Below are 20,013 nucleotides of genomic sequence, written 5' to 3'. Positions count from 1 at the left end.
TTTAAACTTCCTGTTTATCCACATACTAAACTATCCCGATTAGCTAAACTTTCATGAAAAGGTTGAAATGTTTCGCCGAATAACATGTGTCGCCCTAAGACGGTCAAGGAATCAGATACAATATGTGTTCAATAACTTAAATCATATCTTTGAGACAAGAATATTAATATAAACTCAATTCTTCTAAAAAAATGGTTTTCTTATGTTTGTCTTTCCTATTAGTTTAATATGACTCTAGGGTGCGCGAGCAAAACAGTGGATACGTTTAATACTTACTACATGTATAAACATCGATATTGTTTCTTAAAAACTATTATTTGTAACATTATTTAAGATCTGTTTTTCCGCAAAACAAATGATAGTAGGTATTTATTTCATTTGCACATTAAGTCTTTTCTTTTTCTTCTTTGAGAACCAGCTAAAACCAACTATATAAGACGTTTCAGACGACCATGGATTTAAACTTAGTTTGACACAGAATTGCAACGTAACTACTTCGTGACAATCCCCGTATTCCCTTACATATCATTTATCCTTATTTACTTTCGTTCAAGCAAACACTTGGCTGCCTCTGAAAACCCCCATTGCGAAATGTCGGAGTTGACATAGACAGCCGCCAAATTGAACTCGCTTCAGATTTTTAATTGTTAATATCTAGAGTTTGAATTTATCAATGTTCAAACAAATTATATAGTAAGCATTATAAGAAAGGTTTCTATTAACATTCCAAATATAAATGAAAAGTATTGAAAAACAAAAAAGTTACAAAATACGGACTTTTTCATTTTGCTTCCGGTAGCAGCTGGAAGTACCGACGACACACGAAAAGGCAATTCGTCATATTTTAAAGTCATCATCTTTCATCTCTTACAAGTCTCCAGTTTATATCATTTTCAAAAAAAGGGGGGACAAAATTGCATTTCAAAATCAGAAAAGTGTCAATCACTTGGAACCAAAGGTGAGTATTCCAAATTTTCCTTGTCATGCCACAATTTCATATAATTACGCATAATTCCTGAAAGTTTCATTAAAAACCACTGAATAGTTTTCGAGAAATCGCGTACACAAATTTTTTGGGGAAAAAAATAAGAATAATAATAATAACTAGATGGGTTCTTGTTGCTAGAGCAACAAGCGGTCTTCCGACCGACTTTTCGTTAGAGTTCTATGCTGCGTCATCCCATGAAATAGATTTCAGAATGTATTTTTTTTTGTTTACGTTTATTCACAGCAGTCTCTCAACATACATCATGATAAATACAGGTATTCCTCAAAATATCTCAAAAAATAGCTTTTAAAAATCGGCAAAATATTCCATACGTGTTGTAAAAGTGAAAAGGTCATTTGCAACTAAAAAAAAGACATAAACAAAGAAAAAAAAATTTGAAACGGCTCCGGCGGGATTCGAACCCCCGACAGTGGGACAAAGTTTAGTTCGGTCATATCTTTTCAATATATGCACGCATCAAGATACCGAACATATATTTAGAATTCTAATACAACACTCTATCAACCCTGTAAATCCTAAAGAAAAATATTGAAAAACAAAAAAGTTGAGAAATTGGACTTTATGAATGCACTTCCGTTTGCGACCGGAAGTGCCGACGACGAAAAATAAAGGTTGTTCCCCATAACGGATTCGATGTTCTATCACCTCAGTGAGTTTCACTTTCATATCTTTAGCCGTTCTCGAGAAAACTTCTGGAGAAAATGCCATTTTAAAAATACAAAAATCCCCAAAAATCGCGAACAAAAGTGAATTTTAAAAAAATGAAAAACACGTCTGGAGATATTCACATAATGCATTATCCCTGTAAAAATCTTTGAATTCCATCCACGCATAGCTGAGATATCGTCTGTACTATGAAGAAAGAATAATAATAATAATAATAGAAAACAGAAGAAAAACAATAAGGTCTTCTGAAGGAAGTCGGAAGACCTTAATAATAATAAGAAACAGTAGAATCACTAGAAGGTCTTCCGTGAAGACGGAAGACCTTAATTACAGAATTTAGATAGGATCAGAGCACTTTTCAGAAACTACAATGTGTGTTGGAAATATTTATAAACTAAACTTGGAAGAGCTTGAGTCAGAAAGTACACAAATTCGCCTGTTTTCAAATTAGGACAATTTTGCCTCTAGATATATCTACAGACTGTATATTTTTTCAAACCAACTTTCTTTTTTCAATATCTCTTTCATGTTTTCCGTAAGAGGTCTTCAAAATAGCATACAGCATGTATGTATATGGCTGAATTTCGTACATTTTACGGAACGTCATAATGACGTTGTGAATTTTAACACTTCTGAGTTCTCATAAATAAAGTGGTAATTATTTATTAATTAATGAGAACTTCACAAAAAATGTATTTTACAATATATTACAGATAGTACTTTGATATTTTGTTAATAAAAGATAACTAAATTTGAAATTATAACGTCAGGTGTAAACAAGCATAGGTACATGTACAAGTGAAAATGACAGCGTGTCCGTTCAGCACTCGCGGTACACGTAAATAATTAGATACATTGTAACGTTTCATTATTGACATTGATAATATTTTAAAATAATAAATTCATTAATAAATTACATAAACTTTATGCATTTGATATTTTAATCAACCTGTATATATAAAGCCAAGTCCAGGAATGTAGCAACCCGGGGGATGTTAAATGCGCCCATAGGAAAAGGGCCCTTTTTAGCAATTTTTATGCATATGCATTTTAAGTTTTTCACGGATTTTGATAGAGTAAGGTTAAAAGTTGTCAAATAAAAATTTTTTTTATCTTACGTCTACTCTAAATAGGTTTATTTCTTCATTTTAATCAAAGATACTTTAACAAGTTCATAATGACGTCATGTTTTTCAACAACGTCAAACGTTTTCAGAGTGAACGTAAAATGATTTTCTTTTGTAATTTTACTACGGTAATTAATAGTTACATAATATTTAATATTTGCCCATGCGCATTATTTTTTTTATCTCATTGTCTCTTTTAATTATTAATTATTATTTAATATATACATATGTAGTTACATGTATATATATTATGGATTCAGCAGTAGTGTTTAGTATTATGAGCGAGTGTTTGCTTAACATTTCACTTTTTTATGGCATCAGGGGGAAACCTGAACAGCTAGCTGGCGACATCCATTCAGTCTTCAGTTCAGTTCAAAAAGGAAATTTTTTGAAATCTCACGCAAAGCTATACATTGTATTACGCGGAGAGGAAAACTGGTTGTAATCACAAGGCCGTAGGAACTGGAGAAGCACGTGGGGGGGGGGGGGGGTTAATAATAATTTTACTGATGTATAGAATACTATCAGTGGCGTTTATTCCAGTCAGGCTAAAAGGCTGTAGCCTTCACATCATTTTCTCAAGGATTACAAAAATATATAGGGCATACATATATATCTTTGAAAGTAAAAATTATTAATAAAGTTGCTTCAAAATTATAGGTCTTGCCTTTTTAATTTTATTTCATTTTAAGTCAAATAGCAAAAAGGCCGTATTAATTCTTAACGAACTGGATTTAACTTTATCCGACGGTTTGATTCCGATATGTGGGTTAAGTCATACAAGGTGAAATTTCAAAATTTATTCTAAAGTTTATTGTAGAATATAAAAAAAAATCAGTTACATTTAATTATGAAGAGGATAAAAAAAAAAACAGAATGAAAGCAAAGGTGATTATATAAGGCGATTATATAGTGTTTCGCAAAGACAAAATAAAAAAAATACAAATTTTCCTACAGAACAATATTGGGGTTTTTTCTGTGGTACTACAAGAATTTATATTCCCATAAAGTTTTAAACATAAAATATATTCGTTTTAAAAATCTTTTCATCGTAAAATCGCATGATTTTGTATCTAAATTTCAAAATTTTCTCGGGGGAGGCCCCCCCCCAACGGGAGGGGGCGACCTCCTCCCGTACCTACCTCCATTCGGCGCTTCGCGCCTCAGGTGAATCTCCGATTCACATTAGACTACACATGAACAGAGAGGAATATACGCCGCTGACTATAGAACGCAAAACTGTGTTATGTTTGTGTCCCCTCACTAATAACGTACAAGAGAAGATTAGATGCCACCATTCTTGGGAGAAACATCTATATATCCGGAACTTGGTTCGGAGTTCATCAAAAATCGTGTATTTATCGAAAGTTAACAAGTGTTTCCATTTATCTAAAATATTTTCAAATTCTAATTAAATATCGATTAAAATACAAGTAATATATAGATAAATATACATGTGCATAATGTATACATGCATGTATAATAAGTATTATTTAGAGAACGAGACGGGTTCTGTATCGTAGATACAAATTTGGGGGTGGAGACGAGTGCTCCGCACGAGTCTCCACCCCCAAATTTGTATCTACGATACAGAACCTGTCGAGTTCTCTAAATGATTTGTGACACGATCAATCAAAAATAGCTCCGCCCACTTTATAACTTTGCAGCATCCAAACTTCCGCAAGAGTTCTGCAGATGAGGCCCCGACGGGGAGTACGCATCCGCAGTATATATATTTCCAAGGAAAACGTAAAATTCGGTCAGATTAGTTTTGACAATTTAACGGGGTAGACGTAATCGAGTGATAGTCAGTCTTAATGGATAAATTGGAGGATTTAACCGTCATTGTTGTGATCTATTGTAGATGGATATTTATCATAATTTATTTCAGAGGTCTTAAAATCCCGGTTTAACTAGAACAGGATTTACAGAAAAATTCTTCGATGGACTTTGATGTCACGGATTGTTATTTTCAAATTGCATTGCGACACTAAAAACGAAGTGAAAGAGACGTGTGGCTGTCGTCAGCGAGAAGGATTTAAAAAAATAAACCGCGGAAAAATGGACTTAAATGAATTTGCACGATCGAGGAGAGTGGATGTTTTCCATTATTGCCAATTGAAGTTCCCTAAAAACTTTGACGTCATTTTCTGTTCATAACTTAGAATATCCTAAGATAAGACGAGGTTAGTGAAACGGATAAGTAATGAACTAAGGAAAAAGTTCTTTCCTAAGGTATAACTTAGACCTAAGTAGGCTTTGTGAAGCGGGCCATTGACCTGTAGACATTTACAAGTTAATCGCTCGCGATCTACCCGATGCGCAATAATGATTATGTAACACACAGAATGTATATTGAAGCCTATGTACTAACAATAGTAATAATGTTATTTATTTAAATTTTTCAAAAATTGATATTTTTTGAGTATCTCGATTCACCACGAGTACGGAAAATATTGAAGTTCCCTAAAAACTTTGACGTCATTTTCTGTTCATTGTGACGTCACGAGAAAATATTGACGACTTGTCAAATGTTGAGAAAAATAAACAAAGCAATTTATAGACTTTATGGTTATAACCTGGCCACTTTGGAGGGCTTCTGTTACAGTGTTCCACAATAGACATGCAGATGTGGAAAGCATAGACTAACGCGAAAACATTTCTTCATTTTTTTTTATGTTTTTAATTGAACTGAGAATTAGGCTATATTAGAATCTGTTAAGCCTACCTTATTTACCATGCATAAATAAAGCATTTATGCTAAAAAAGGATTTATGGTTGTGTTTACATAATTTACAGTAACCTTTCTTATGAAAGTTTCAATCCTTGCCGTGCGAAGTTTTATTAACATGGAATTATATAAAGGTAAATTTGCTTTCTGCATGCGGAGCTGATCAAACGATATTCATAAATATTAAATTTACACATGGGGCGCATTCCTCTCGGAAAAAAAATTGTTGAAAAACACGCGTAAGAAACCAATGTTTGATTTTATACTTGAATTTTTTTCCGAGAGGAATGCGCCCCACTTGAAATTTTAAAGTGAATCTGTAAAATCGGTGAAAAATTCCGGAAAAGTCAAAACCCTTATAGGTTTTAGCCGTTACGATGAAAAATCCAACATCCTGTTTGACTAAAACTACCCACCCCTGCATTGACGAAGTCGAGTAGATACGGAAACCACAAATAGTTTTCAAGAAAACGATGATGCATTTTTTAAGAAATTCACAGGCCGTATATTGTACTTTCTGACTTTTGTTCTTTATACTTGATTATGCCCTTGCACTAGGAAATTTATAGGTTACATCAATATCGCAAGTAAAAGTGCTAAAATCACACGACTGCCGCATCACGTGACACGTCTAAATATAAATCTAATTACCGGCCGCCAGGAGGCGGTCGGTTACTTTATATGAAAGTTTGAAGTCGACGTGCGTTTCTGCAGAGTTAGAACAATTTAAATAAAAATATTTAACGTTCACATTACAGAATATTAAACAAAGATATTTTTAAATGTTTAACAAAAAGAACAATAATCATAAAATTAAAATCATATAAATAATGGGGGTAAGTGTTTCATCCAATCCTGATTAACATATTCCGACATGATTGAAGTGCGGCTAAGTTATATGTAGGCATAGTCTAAAACAAGGACCGCGTTGTAAATCAACAATTTTACTTTCTCTTTTTTAACAGCCTATACGGGATTTGTTGTATTTATTTTGAAATGACGTGTATATTTATACATTTTCTATGGAAAATTTTCAAAAATTTGATGAAGTATTTATTTCTTAAAGGTACTTGGACACAGATTTGGAGCTAATATTTTCTCCATAATATCACGAATTATATATTCTAATAGCATTTCACACAAAAATTAGTTAAAAATCTTATTTCATTTAAAAGTTATTAAAACTTCAAATTTTTTGGCGGGTTTGATTGACACATCCTGGCACTTTCACATATTTAACTTTATTCTTAATCCTTCAGAAAAGTGGCAATCTTGTTGTGCATTAATGAGAAATATTAAAACTTTCATCCAGAAAAAATAATTTTATTCAGAATAAAAATGTTAGAAAACAAAACACCTTCACAAGTATCGTCATTTCGAGCTAAGTCGTGTGTGCAAATCGAGCACACTCTTGTTATGTACACAGTTTTTGTAAACAAGGCACGAGCTCTGTTTTTATTTATGTTTAGATTTCACCGGGTGCGTTATGAATCGTCACAGTCTGTTTACCAAAACTGCACGGACTGACAAAATATTGTGTGTTTGTTTTGCTTTCGAACATGTCTACTCTGAATTTTCTGAATTATAGTATCAATGTTTTGCATTCATACACAACAAGATTGCAACTTTTCCGAAGTATTAAGAGTAAAATTAAAATTTGTGAAAGTGTAAGGATGTGTCAATCAAACCCGCCAAAAAAATTAAAGTTTTAATAACTTTAAAATGAAATAAGATTTTATAGTAATTTTTGTGTGAAATGCTATTAAAATATATACTTCGTAATATTATAGAGAAAAATACAGAAAATATTAACTTCAAATCTGTGTCCAAGTACCTTTAAAAGCACAGAATCTTGCAACATTATGGATCAAAAGACTAGGATACAGCGCGTTTTACAATGTGCCATGCATTTTCCCGCCACATCTCAACAACAAAACAAAGAGATTGAAAGAGAAAAAATGTAGTGGTGGATCTAGAGGGAGTTGGGGAAAGTTAACATCCTCTAAGAAAGAGCGAGGAGCCCCACATATTTCATATTTGTTGCGTTTTTATTAAAGTAAAACTATGACTTAGTTTAAATTTTAGTTCTGTACTTTTATGTAAAAAACTACTTAAACATTAAGGAGGCTGGTGGGTCAACAATTTAATCCCAAATTAACCACCAGATTTAAATTATTTTTTTTACATATGGTATCTTTAGCTGTCAACTATCATTTGGCAAAGAAAAAATTCATATATTTTAGTTTTAAAATTTGATCATTTTGTATATCTTTATATGGAGCTCTCCTTTTAAAGGAGATTTAAATAGTCTAAAAATGGCTGCCACCCCCTAGCCTCGTTACAATATTTAAGTACCAAACTGAGTGCAGAGACGCAGGGGTCTATGGACCGTTTGCCTATACATATAATATTGCATGAAGAAAATCGGCAATGTCGCATGCAAGTGTTTCATGTCACGAGGATATTTTAATAGATAAATATAAGAAATTTTAAAAACAGGTCACGCAAATTTCATTTTCTAATTACTTTATCAACGGAACAATTAATTGGTTTGCGGCCTATTTTTGACGCTTGCGTCAATATATGTTTCTTGTCGTTCTCTATATGTAGTTATTATCCATTATTACAATTTTAGATATAAATAATGTACTAAAAATAATCGCCATCCCGATTATGAATGCATTTTTAATAACAAAATAGTTGATTTTTCCATATGTTGCGCACCTTAACTGTACTGCGCACTAATACAATAAGATGAACAGCATTTCGTCCTTAATTTTCTTAATTATTTTAACCCCCTTCCCTGCAGTCATGCATTTTAACACATACACAGTTTCCTATTTCTAACGCAAAATCACGCATTATACCGTTTCCCTGCAATCACGTATTTTCACGCACACTAAAAAAAGTTCATTTAATCTTAAATATTATTCAAATTTCCTTCTTTTTTATACTTTCAAAAATCTCATAAAATTATGTTATTTTTGTATTAGAATGTTACGTCATAAAATTATTTACGCTAAATTTTAGAGAAAAGTGTAGCACGCTATAAGGTGCTTGCGGGGAAATGTTAAATTTCTATGACGTTAACATTCAGTTTATGTTGCATTAGAGTTCAGTAAGTTGTAAAAATTTAAACTGCAAATTGTTTATGATTAATTACGCATAAACTCAACATTTAAGAACACATTCTTCTAAGTTTTGAAATAAACAAATCATATTTACTTCGTTTCAGTGTTTATTTTATGAAGCTCATTTTAAATGAAACTGTTATTATTACATTTTGTGTGTTACTGTGTAATGTTTGAAAATTGTTTTCGGACCTTTTTTAAGTTTCTCACGTTTAATTGCGGTTTACAGAAATTTAATTTAAGGAGTCCCGATCTACTTGTAATGCGCATACGTTTTAACGCAGCGTCGACTCAGGCACGTCATAGTACTCTTTACTGCCGTCACAATTGAACACAATAAAGTCATAATTAAAATGACGTCAGATTGCGCGACAATGCTTCACTGATCATGCATACCTAGCAGCTCTATAGATTGTACATGTTGAAAGCTGGTATTTCTATTATTTACATGTTTTTTTTTTTTAATATTTTTTTAATTGATAAACAACTTTGGATCATGATTTATTTTGAGGTATCAATTTCTTGGTACATATACATTAATTTTACCTTGTTTTATTTCAATTTGTGAGTTAAAAAAATCAAAAACTGCAACCAAAAGTAAACGTTTTAAGTCTTTATCCTTGAACGTGTTGAATTGTTTATACACACCTTTTTTTATTGAGGACTTAGATATGCATGGATTAGCTTAAGTTAAAATAAATCAGTCTATGAATCATTTAAATGCATGCCCGATAAATATTTTTTTTCTATATACAGGTATTACATGATATTACGTCATTTGTCGCCTTTACCCCTCCCCCTATTTTTCCCACGTATAACAACGTCCCATGTTAAGAAAAAAAATAAAGCATGGAGAGAAATTATTTCAGAAGGTAAGAATTATTAATTTTTTGAAAACTAATACAGTATTGCAATTGTTTGTTGATGTTATGTAAACCCATGGTGACTTATTTCATATCTAGTTGATTAAAATAAATCCTAATTTTGTGTTTTGATATGCCCCCTTTTCACTGCAATAAAGACTACCTCCAATTTTCTTTTCATTTTTTATAAGAAGAATGAAAATTGCATGATATATGTGAAAAACAAAACATTTCATAATCTTTTTCTTTTGAATTTTCAATTTTTTTTTTGGGAGAGTTGTACTATGTAATTGTGTATAAAAATACGAAAAATGGTCCATATCTTGACGTCAATTTTAAAAGACAGGTTTTTGTGCTTTTAGTATTTTTTTCTCCAGAAAATGATAATAAACCTGTAAACATTGACAAAAATAAAATCGTTTAGCTTGTTATGCTGCATCTCTCATTTGGATTTAAATCGAGGATCGATAATTCACTTGGGAATTGGTCATGTTATGTAAAGAGAATTGGATCAAATACATTTTAAGACGAAAATAGTTCCATTTTTTTCTCGTAAGAATATATATTTTTGAATATTCATTTTTAATCATAATGTACAAAACAAGATAAATTACCATATTTTGCATTTGAATTAAATGTAAATATAAATGAATATTTGCATATCCACTGCTCTCTCTCACTATGAACATGTAGCCATCTACTGCGTTCATAGGACTATAGACGCAATTGCTTCTGCTATGAGTGCAATTGCTCTATCTCACTCTTGTAGAACAAGCTCTACTACACTTATAGACCGTGTTGAGAAGTATATATATGAAATGTTTTGTAAAAGGACTAAAAATAAGTTTTTAATAATATTTTTTGGAAAAAAAGGAATTCAGAACAATTTAAAATTGCTGTTTGATATCTTTAAAAATTTAATTTTGGTCAATGTATTTAATTGTAATTTAAAACTTTTTAAAAATTGAATAGAACTCCATATTTTTATTTTTTCGTATCATGCATACTTGTACAAAGAACGATAACTCTTCACACTTGGGTAATAATACAGAAAGAGAAAATCTCTTTAACTAGTAGATCTATATCTATTTCAAGAAAAAATAAATAGAAAAAGTACCAAAAAAATCACAAAATAGCATACTGGAGTAATACTCATTATAAAATCATTCTCATTTTTATCATAGTGTTAAATAATTGATTTTTGTCAGAGGATTTCAATAACGTTGATCGATGACGTCACGACTGCATCAAAACAAAAATTAAGAGAATGTGATGACGGCGCTGCTTGTATCCAGATAACTGTGTTAGAGAGGGAAATACTTTTAAAATTGTGATTTATTAGAGAAAAGGAGTATTGATCAGGTGTACTGATTTTAAAGCCTTATGTGTTTTCTTTACTGAAGACAGAAGAGGCTACGTCCTTATGTAAGTCAGGATTTCCTCTGATATTCTTGACAACATCAAAGAATGCAAATATAAGTAATAAACAACGATTATTTAGTGAACATGGCGTGATGAATAGCAATAGCTCTGCTGGCATATTTTCCATGATGCGCTAGCGCGCATCATGGAATATGCCAGCAGAGCAATTGCTATTCATAACGCCATGTTCACTAAATAACGTTGTTTATTTCTTAAATATTTAGAGCCATATTTGTGAATTAGATACAAATACAACCAATTACATTCTTTATTGCATTATATATCAAATGGATCATACATGTACAAAATTTATTTAAAGGATCATATTCATAAAAATGATACTATGTCTGCTTAACAGGTCGACAGGTAGACAGGTCGACAGGTAAACAGGTCGACAGGTAGACAGGTTGGGGGGTCGACAGGTAGACAGTTTGAAGGGTCGAAAGGTTGACAGGTCGACAGGTGGAGGAGTTGACAGGTTGACAGGTAGACATGTTTATTTAAATATATAATTTTGTTGACCTGTCAACATGTCGTCAAAGTTTTGGATTGTCAAATGGAGAAGTATACATCTAACTGTAATCAGACATTGCGCATATGAAAAGAGAATATAAATTACACTTTTAGGCATTCAATATACATGTACATGTATTTTATGATATGAGTGAACCCCTCCCCCCTAAGATGATACTTCTTGTGATATAACATAACTAAATAGATATACATTGAATTATTAAAAAAGCTGTCTACCTGTCGACCTGCCAGCCTGTCGACCTGTCAAGTTGTAAAATAGATTAATATACATTGAATTATAAAAAAGCTGTGTACCTGTCGACCTGTCTACCGTCGACATGTCTACCTGTCGACCTGTCAAATTGTAAAAAAGTTTGTGTTGTCTTTTTAGATGTATTCTTGGTTTTTATTTTATAAAATTAAAGTGCTTGTAAAAATTCATTAATAAGTAATTTGCATTTATTTTTTTGTACATGTTTGTATTTATATAAGAATATAACTGATATAATTATACATGAATATTTATGATCTTTCAAAAATATAATTATAACAAAACCGATTTACTGCAGATTTTGTGGATGGGACTATTTTCGTCTTATTTTGTACTTAACGACGGTATGTATAAAGACACATAAAAGGGGGTTTATAAGCAAATATCGTGATATTATGTGAAAATCATTAGGAGTTGAAGTTTATTAAATAGGTATGGTTACCGTATTATTTCATCGATTTTATTCTATTTCGAAGACATTCAGTGATATACGTATCCCAGTCGGAATTTGTCATTTGCGACAAATATATTGCAAAAGAACAACAGTAAGCTGGATATTTCAAGACACATCAGTTGAACAGATCGAAAGCTTGACTTCTAGAATACTGGGAAAGTGCTGCTAGAATCCCGAGGCAAGAATGGTTTCACGGCAAATCTCGGGTTATATGTATAAAATTCAAAACATCGGGTAATTTTTCTTGCAAATAATAAATAATAATAAATAAATGATAAATAAAATAATTTTTTTACCTATCGGACAGTGGGATTCTAGCAGCACCTTTTAAGCATAATAGATGTTTTTCAACCATATCATTAACAAAAAGGAGTAATTAAACTCTGTGGTAAAGTTGTTCTGTTTGCCTTTTTTGTTCAGGAACATTTCTATATAAAAGAGATCACGTGATGCCGTGGTGGTTAGTACATGTCTTTGCGTTAGAGACTCTATTATCTTTATACAGTAGTAAATGATATTATATAAGAAGATTATTTTCGCAATTTTCATTGGCTGAAAGGACGTCACGTGATATTCCTCCTTTTGTGAAAACGACGCGAAAGCGCGTCGGTGGAAAATAATAACACACGACACAGCGTTCGGTTGCACTGAAGTTACGTAAAACGTGACGTCATAGTATGATAAGCGTGTTTTAAGCCATTGTGGCGTAATGTCAGCCAAGTCTAGTTAGGACTACGTCAGTGCATTCACTTTGAGTGATTATATAAAATAACTATTATGGACTTCAGTGAACGGTCAATATGTGTTTATAAGGACTCATGACAATTGATATTGACCTCAGACACAGAAAATGATAGCGACGTCGCAGTCGCTATCACTTTCTGTGTTTTCGGTCAATATCAATTGCCATGAGTCCTTATAACCACAAATCGACTACACTGAAGTCCATAATTGTATAATAGTTTACATTTCATCAGTGGATTTGGTAAATAATCAAACTTAGTTTTCTTTTAAAAACCCCAAATTTCCCGAAAACCTTCTCTGACTCTGTGTCTTCACATGTACATTAAATTTAAAAAAAAAAAAAAAAAAAAAAACACAGACAAAATATTATTTAAAGTATTTTCTATGCGAAAACTGTTAAAGTTTAGTCAGTTGATTTCCCGCATATTACGTACACCATTGAATCTAGAGTTTGCCAAGTTAAGGTCTTGCATTTCAATTTCTCATGAGTCTTTTTCTTATTTTAGTGGACAGGGGACGTTATTTGTCAACATTGAATGGTTGATCTAGTGGAACTTTTAATAATAAATATCAATTTACATTTTTGTTTCGCATATGATATAGATAGTGATTACTTAAATTAATAGATGTTGCAAATTGAAAATAAATCCTTACCTCTCTCATAATTATTGTCCCAACAACTTGCTCCTTTTCTGCTGTTTTGTTCTTTGCTACAACTCTCATCCCTGGTATAGCATCATCTAAATGGATAATTTCATATCGTTTTAAAATGCGCATACAAATGTCTTTGAGTCAGATGACATAATAATTTCTTTTTTATATAAAACCTTTCTCGCTCTTGTATCAAATTTAGGCATGCTCCAGAACCTTTAATTCTTTGAAAGGGATATTGTTGTTTAAATGCAAAAAACTTTGAGAAGACACATTGTAGGTAAGATCTACATCACATTCGCAATAATCTTTACACTGTCCCGTTCTTGATTCCCAAACACAATAATATTGGCTCGAACCTGTGACTTTGTATATTGCAAATAATAGGCATTTAAAAACTCCACATTTTACAAAATATAATTTAGTGAAACATGTAGATAACAATCAGTCTTCAAAATATAAAAGTCCATAAAACAATACAAATAGGAGCAGAGCAAACAAGGACCTCTAAAACATCAGAGGTGGGATCAGGTGTTATGGAGGAGTGAGCGTCCCCTGCCCATTGGTCAAACCTACCGTGTGCTCCTTATCATGAATGGTAAATATGATTAAAAAATTCGTCATCAATTCAGTGTGTAAATAATGGACAATAAGCATGAAAGCCGTCAGTCAGTATTTGACTCATAAGTGAATTGTTTTTGCTGATAAGTTCATTGTTGATGACCGTTCACGGTAGCTCAGTCGGTAGAACGCTCGCTCCGTGATCGGGAGGTCGTGAGTTCGTATCTCGGCCGCGACTGACCTAGTCGTTAAAATAGGTAGCAACTGTTCCTTCGCCATGCGCTCGGCACTTTGAAGTGAAAGTTGCGGGTCCTTCGGATGAGACCTTAAAAACCGAGGCCCCGTGTCAGCGGTAGGCGTTGGCACGATAAAGATCCCTCACTGCTCAATGGCCCTGAGTGCCGAGTAAAGGTCAAAATTTGAAGCCCTTCACCGGCATACGGTAACGTCTCCATATGAGTGAAAAATTCTCGAGAGTGACGTTAAACAATATACAATCAATCAATCAATCATTGTTGATGAAACAAATTAAAGGCATCAGCAGTCTCGCTTAAGGTCATAATTTCGCATGTTCTATGGACCATGCAGTGACTTTGATAGCAAGCACAATTTATCACTGAATCAAATACCAAATGACGTTTTTCATTCTAATTGCTATTACCTTATTTACACATTAAATTGACAACCAATTGACAAATATGGCGGGTGTGACCGGTCAGCAGGGGATGTCCACTCTTCCATGGCACTTGATCAAACCTCTGATGTTTTGGAGTTCCGTGTTTGCTCGGCTCCTATTTTGTATCTTTTTTTATTTTGAATTTGAATACTGTTTGTTATCCGCACATATTTCATTTTATCTTGAACTCATCAGGATAGTCGTTCAAATAAAACAATGTTTGAACTAATATGAAACATTATTTTAAAGGTATAAATTTGCCATTTAATGCACTCAGTTTCTCTATCAAGTGAAACCAGATGGTTTCACTTGATTAACGTAAGAGAGAGTGCAAATGTTTTCCTTTAAAGCTCACTAAACCTCTTAAAGACAAAGGACTCTTGTCATTGAAATCAGAGAGGTGGTCTTCAACAAATTCAATCACTTATAATACAGTTTACTCATTCGTTATCCTTACAGTTATTTAGTAAGTCGTATATAGACAATTTGAAATGAATTTTCCCCGGCCTTTTTTGTCCATTCTAAAAAGACAGAAAAATGTTGTAAATTAAGGAAAATTATATATATGCCATACCTAGTGAAATAGTCTGCAAATGATCCTCGTAATATTCCAATCCTTTTCCTGGAGTTAGGAACTTTAAATCCACATGCCCTTCTCGTCCCACCCTGTATCTCACTTCATCCTTGTTATCGATTTCACGCCTAACGAAGGCGTCACAGTTGAACATTCTTATTTTTTTGTCCGTTAACTTGTCAACTGTCCCTATATGAAGTAACGAATTATGAAATAGTTTAAGAATACGCCATTTTCGACATTGTAACTCTCCTATGATACAGGCACAAAAAGTATCCATTCAGAATGGAGGTGGGATAGTTTGTTTATGCATACAAACGTGCATAAATAAATAAAGGATGTTATTGGCTTTTAAAATTCATTTAATGTTATAGAAAGATAAAAATGTTAAGCAAAGATGCATTTAATGATTTTATAAAACTCAAATACGTATATATTTATAAATCTACTTTCAGGGTACTTGAAAAAGAAATTAACGTCGTGGTCTTTATAAGAAGTAAACATTTTCTTAATTGTACATTCTCTAAAAAGTTAGTGGGTTTCATGAAGTTATAATAAGAAAAAAAAATCAATGCGTCATTTAGATTGCCTCGACCTTCTGACCTTGATCAGATTAATTTTAACTGTATTTATTAGAGGTCCATATATCAATTCCCTCGTCTGATAAGTCTCACATCCACTGAATTTTCTTTATTGTTCCGACTTTTTTGCTTAAAAGGTGACGCCTTTACTTAAATTTGGTTATTCTCGAGTTGAACAGTGCATCCGGACAATTACATAGTTACGATAAACCAGTATATTGATAGCGCGATATATCCAATATAAAAATATCTGTCCCACGTGTTTGTTTACAGGGCAACTTAACTCCCCTCCTCAACGAAAGAGGGTACCAAGGGAAATAATCTCGAAATTTGCGTATTAGGGCAACATACAGTACATATATTTCTGCTTTACAAAAAAAACCCCAATTCAAATGTATGTTATATCAATTTCAGATATTTTTAATTATATTTCGTATTCTTTTAATGTTTATTCAAAACATATAACCATTCTGTTTAATCCACCAAAATCAAGGTTCATACATTTCAATAGCCTTAACTTAATCTTCAATCCCCTGCGGATCGAATAAAAATTAAAACTTGTAGGTTTGAATTCAAAACATAAATCAATTTTACTTTAGATTAAGTGAACATAACATTTTTAAAACTTTTTTTATATTTAATACATTAAATATTTTTCTAACAAACTTCTTTTTTATTCCATATGGTCACTACTAAGGGTTCATCAATACTTAGAATATCCTTTTGTTTTAGAAACGATCGCTTTACAGCTCAAACAGGAAAAGTAAATTCGTCTTTTGTTCCTCTTTTTAGTAAAAATTATGTCTGTAGTATACATTTACCTATTGCTTTTTCGTCATTGCGTAAGGAAACTTCGGCACCAGGAAATATTCCCTTCACGTATTTGAAGATTTTATCCTCGAAGTCATCATTACGAATGCCTACCTTGATACTAAAAATAAAATAAAAAAAGTCTATTTTAATTTTTTCTTCTTTTCAAACAGTATAGATTGTAAAGAGTGTTCTTGATTTTTCATACCTTTTTGATTTTTGGTAGAGCTTTCTCTCAAATTCGTGACAAAGACTATGTGTTCCTTGCATGTAGCACTTTGTGCATAAATGAATGTCATCACAAATGCAACAACTCCACTTCATACCACGTATTGGATTCTCTTTACATCCGTTACATTTGTAGCCGTTGTGTATTGCCCCTTACAATGTATATTAAGATAAAGTGTATAAACATGATAATCTTGTTAATCTTTACTTCTCACTCAAAAATTATGACTTTAGCAAATAAATTTTGACAAAACTACTATTGTCTTTATACTTTAACGCTATCATGTTGAATAACCGAATGATATTTTTAATTGCAAATTAGTAGCATTGAATTAAACTAGTTTTGATTGTAACGGGGACCGTTACAGATGTTCCCCAAACCCTCCCCAACTCCCTTTTTGTGCCTAATTCGTGTAATACATTATTAAAATTTGATCAGTAACGAAGGATTTCATCAAAGAGTTATAAAAGCTACAATGAATCAATAAAAAAGTCTTTAAAATATACATGTTACTGTGTTCAAATATATTGGTCATTTAGCGTATATTGCGCGCGCACGTGCATTCATGCATTTTTGTGCATTCAAATTTGATTGCATCATAATGTCGGAATCCATTTTACCTCTTCATTTTCTAAATTTCATCCTGTTTTGTTGAAAGCTAAGAAAGTTATAGGCATTTAAAGTTTCAGCCAATCAGATTGCAGCACACGTACATGCGCATGCTTTCATGATGTCTTATATAACATACTGTAGAACTTCATAATGTATGACTATGTCCAGAATTTGCAAGGATTCTGTCACAAAGCAAGAAAGATATTGAGACTTTAGTTTCAACCAATCAGAGAGAAGCACACGTGCATGCGCGTGAGATCTTGCTATTTTGACAACGTCATCACGTCTATACTAGTTATATATATACTGAAAGGATTAAAAAACGCATATTAAACTTTTGAGTTAAATTAAAGCAATTATTTCAAATATGTTTTTCAGCATTTTCATCATACATTTTAATTCAGCTTTAATCAACAAGTTACATAAATTTTGTATGCTTTTGAGTGATAGTTCCCGAGATATTGATATCAATATGGTGACACCCCCCAAAAATAAAACTAAAAATTCTCATAATCTCCCTTTCGCATCAGTAACAAACTTGATTTTCCTTTATATTGAGTTCACCAGAGCATTTATTTTTTCGTAGCATTATTATATAGTCAACCCTTCCGACGGTAGTCTTAATAGCTGAGATTAGCTGTATTATTCCAAAGTCAACAAATCTCCCCGCTCAATCGAATCCCGCGAATTTTCGATTTAGGATAGAATATACAGAACCCAGCAGGTTTGGTACTTGTGAATGTTTGTAAAAAGTATCGACAAATATTAGCTACATTTCCCCAGTGTAAACATGCTAAAAAAAACATTACGCAAACGACGCGTACGTGCGCGTTTGAGAGTAAAATCGACGTAAGCTGGCCAAGCCCGCGGCCCATATTAGAGTGGAGAGTTTCTGTCAGTTTAGGGTGAAAAAAGTGAGTATGTTTGTCTGCTGTATAAATATCACTTTTGGCTCTGAATGGGAGAGGATTGTACATTTTGGTCAGGTTGTTTTCTTCATATACTCAAAATTATATTTATTTCTGGTATTCCTAGAGTGTTAAAAATGCCTGTAGTTTATACTGTATATGACAATGTTCGTGTGTGTTATAGAGATGTGTATTTTAAATGTTTATGTTGCGAAATTAACCTGTTTGCTGTACATATGAACAATTCATGGAAAAGACTGAAATTAAATTTTACAATTCAGTGGTATGTTTTAAAATGTGTTTGTTGCAGGCATTACCTGTTTGTGCATTATCTAGGAGGAGAAGATCACCAGAAGTATTGTAGAATTCATCAGTTTTCTTATTGTCCCAAAGAACGCGAACAGTGTCTTCCTCAACCTTGATTATAGTACCAACAAAGCCAACCCTCTTCTTTTCTATTCTATTCTTTTCTTCGTATTCGGAACTTAAAACAACTCTTTGTCCTTCTTTTATTTTATCTTTAAAAAATCAAAGTTTAAATATCTAAGTATTGATATGGGTTGAATGAAATATATTGAGAAATCAAATAGTATTCAAGTTCAAAAGTCCACAAAAGAATATAAAAAAGGGGTATAGCAATCACGGACCTAAACAAAATCAGAGGCGGAATCAGTTGCAGTGAAGGAGTGAGCATTCCCTGCCTACCGGTTGCACCCGTAGTGAGCTCCTTGTCATGATCGGGAAATTATTATTATAAAAAATAATCATCTAAAAGATCAATTCGACAAGAATTTAAAACAAATCTCACCTCCTTCGTACGCTTCTTTGATATCATTACCGGCGAATTTGTCGCATTCATAAATTTTGTCTTTGATATTTTTATGATCTTGAATATCCTTTAAAATATAAAAAAAAAAGTCTATCGTTGTCAACCATTTCCAACAAAAATTGGAAAGAAATATTTTAAATATAATATTATCACATAAATATTATGAAAGAACGATATGTTCTTTTACATTTTGATAGTTGAAAGATAATTACCCCGTCCTTGTATTTCACAATTTCGTCATCATCCGAACTAATCCATCTTAATTTCTAGAAAATAAAGGTATTTTATTTTACTTTTTATTAGCTGTACTACACATGATAGCAATTGATTCAATTAAAGTAATACTTGTCGGATTATTAAAGAGATTATCCAGCTGTAATTAATTGCATTGAATCATGTAACGTTGTAAAACTAAGTGATCCTGTATAAAGCTTATATAATTTTGATTGTTGTAATTTACAGAAATCACTATATACTCACTACATACTCATATAGCTTGCTAGATACTTGTTTACATATAAAACTGATTTTCCCTTTTATTTCATATTACCGCCGTAATAAATAAATGACCTTTATCTTTCGATGTCAAAAAAGCTCAATGTCAAAGTCGCGGCAGTCATTTTTGTCCACTATGTTTTTTGAAAATTAAATT

At 32.3% G+C, this 20,013-nt stretch overlaps 1 protein-coding gene and 1 long non-coding RNA gene across 2 annotated transcripts in view; both read right to left on the bottom strand.

Annotated features, from left to right (window-relative positions):
- Window positions 1–19,046, bottom strand: part of LOC134269642 (E3 ubiquitin-protein ligase MIB2-like) — a 28,709-nt gene extending 9,663 nt beyond the window's left edge. The window contains exons 1-5 of the mRNA XM_062751844.1: window positions 18,850–19,046; window positions 16,992–17,163; window positions 16,795–16,904; window positions 15,393–15,581; window positions 13,585–13,670 (exon numbers count right to left, since the gene is read on the bottom strand). Of these exons, the coding sequence (XP_062607828.1) occupies window positions 13,585–13,670; window positions 15,393–15,581; window positions 16,795–16,904; window positions 16,992–17,107 (501 nt within the window). The 5' untranslated portion in view covers window positions 17,108–17,163; window positions 18,850–19,046. The remainder of the gene's footprint in view (window positions 1–13,584; window positions 13,671–15,392; window positions 15,582–16,794; window positions 16,905–16,991; window positions 17,164–18,849) is intronic.
- Window positions 19,047–19,340: 294 nt separating this feature from the next.
- Window positions 19,341–19,627, bottom strand: LOC134269641 (uncharacterized). Its single transcript, XR_009992617.1, has 2 exons — window positions 19,574–19,627; window positions 19,341–19,428 (listed from the first exon to the last, which is right to left on the bottom strand). It is a non-coding gene; the product is annotated as an uncharacterized LOC134269641 (long non-coding RNA).
- Window positions 19,628–20,013: the final 386 nt, after the last annotated feature.

Source organism: Saccostrea cucullata, unplaced genomic scaffold (genome assembly GCF_032062105.1).
Source record: "Saccostrea cucullata isolate Sc308-1 unplaced genomic scaffold, CSIRO_AGI_Scuc_v1 ctg1270, whole genome shotgun sequence".
NCBI classification, from domain to species: Eukaryota; Metazoa; Mollusca; class Bivalvia; order Ostreida; family Ostreidae; genus Saccostrea; species Saccostrea cuccullata.
Note: the sequence above shows the minus strand (reverse complement) of the source record. Positions and strands in the feature narration are given on the sequence as shown.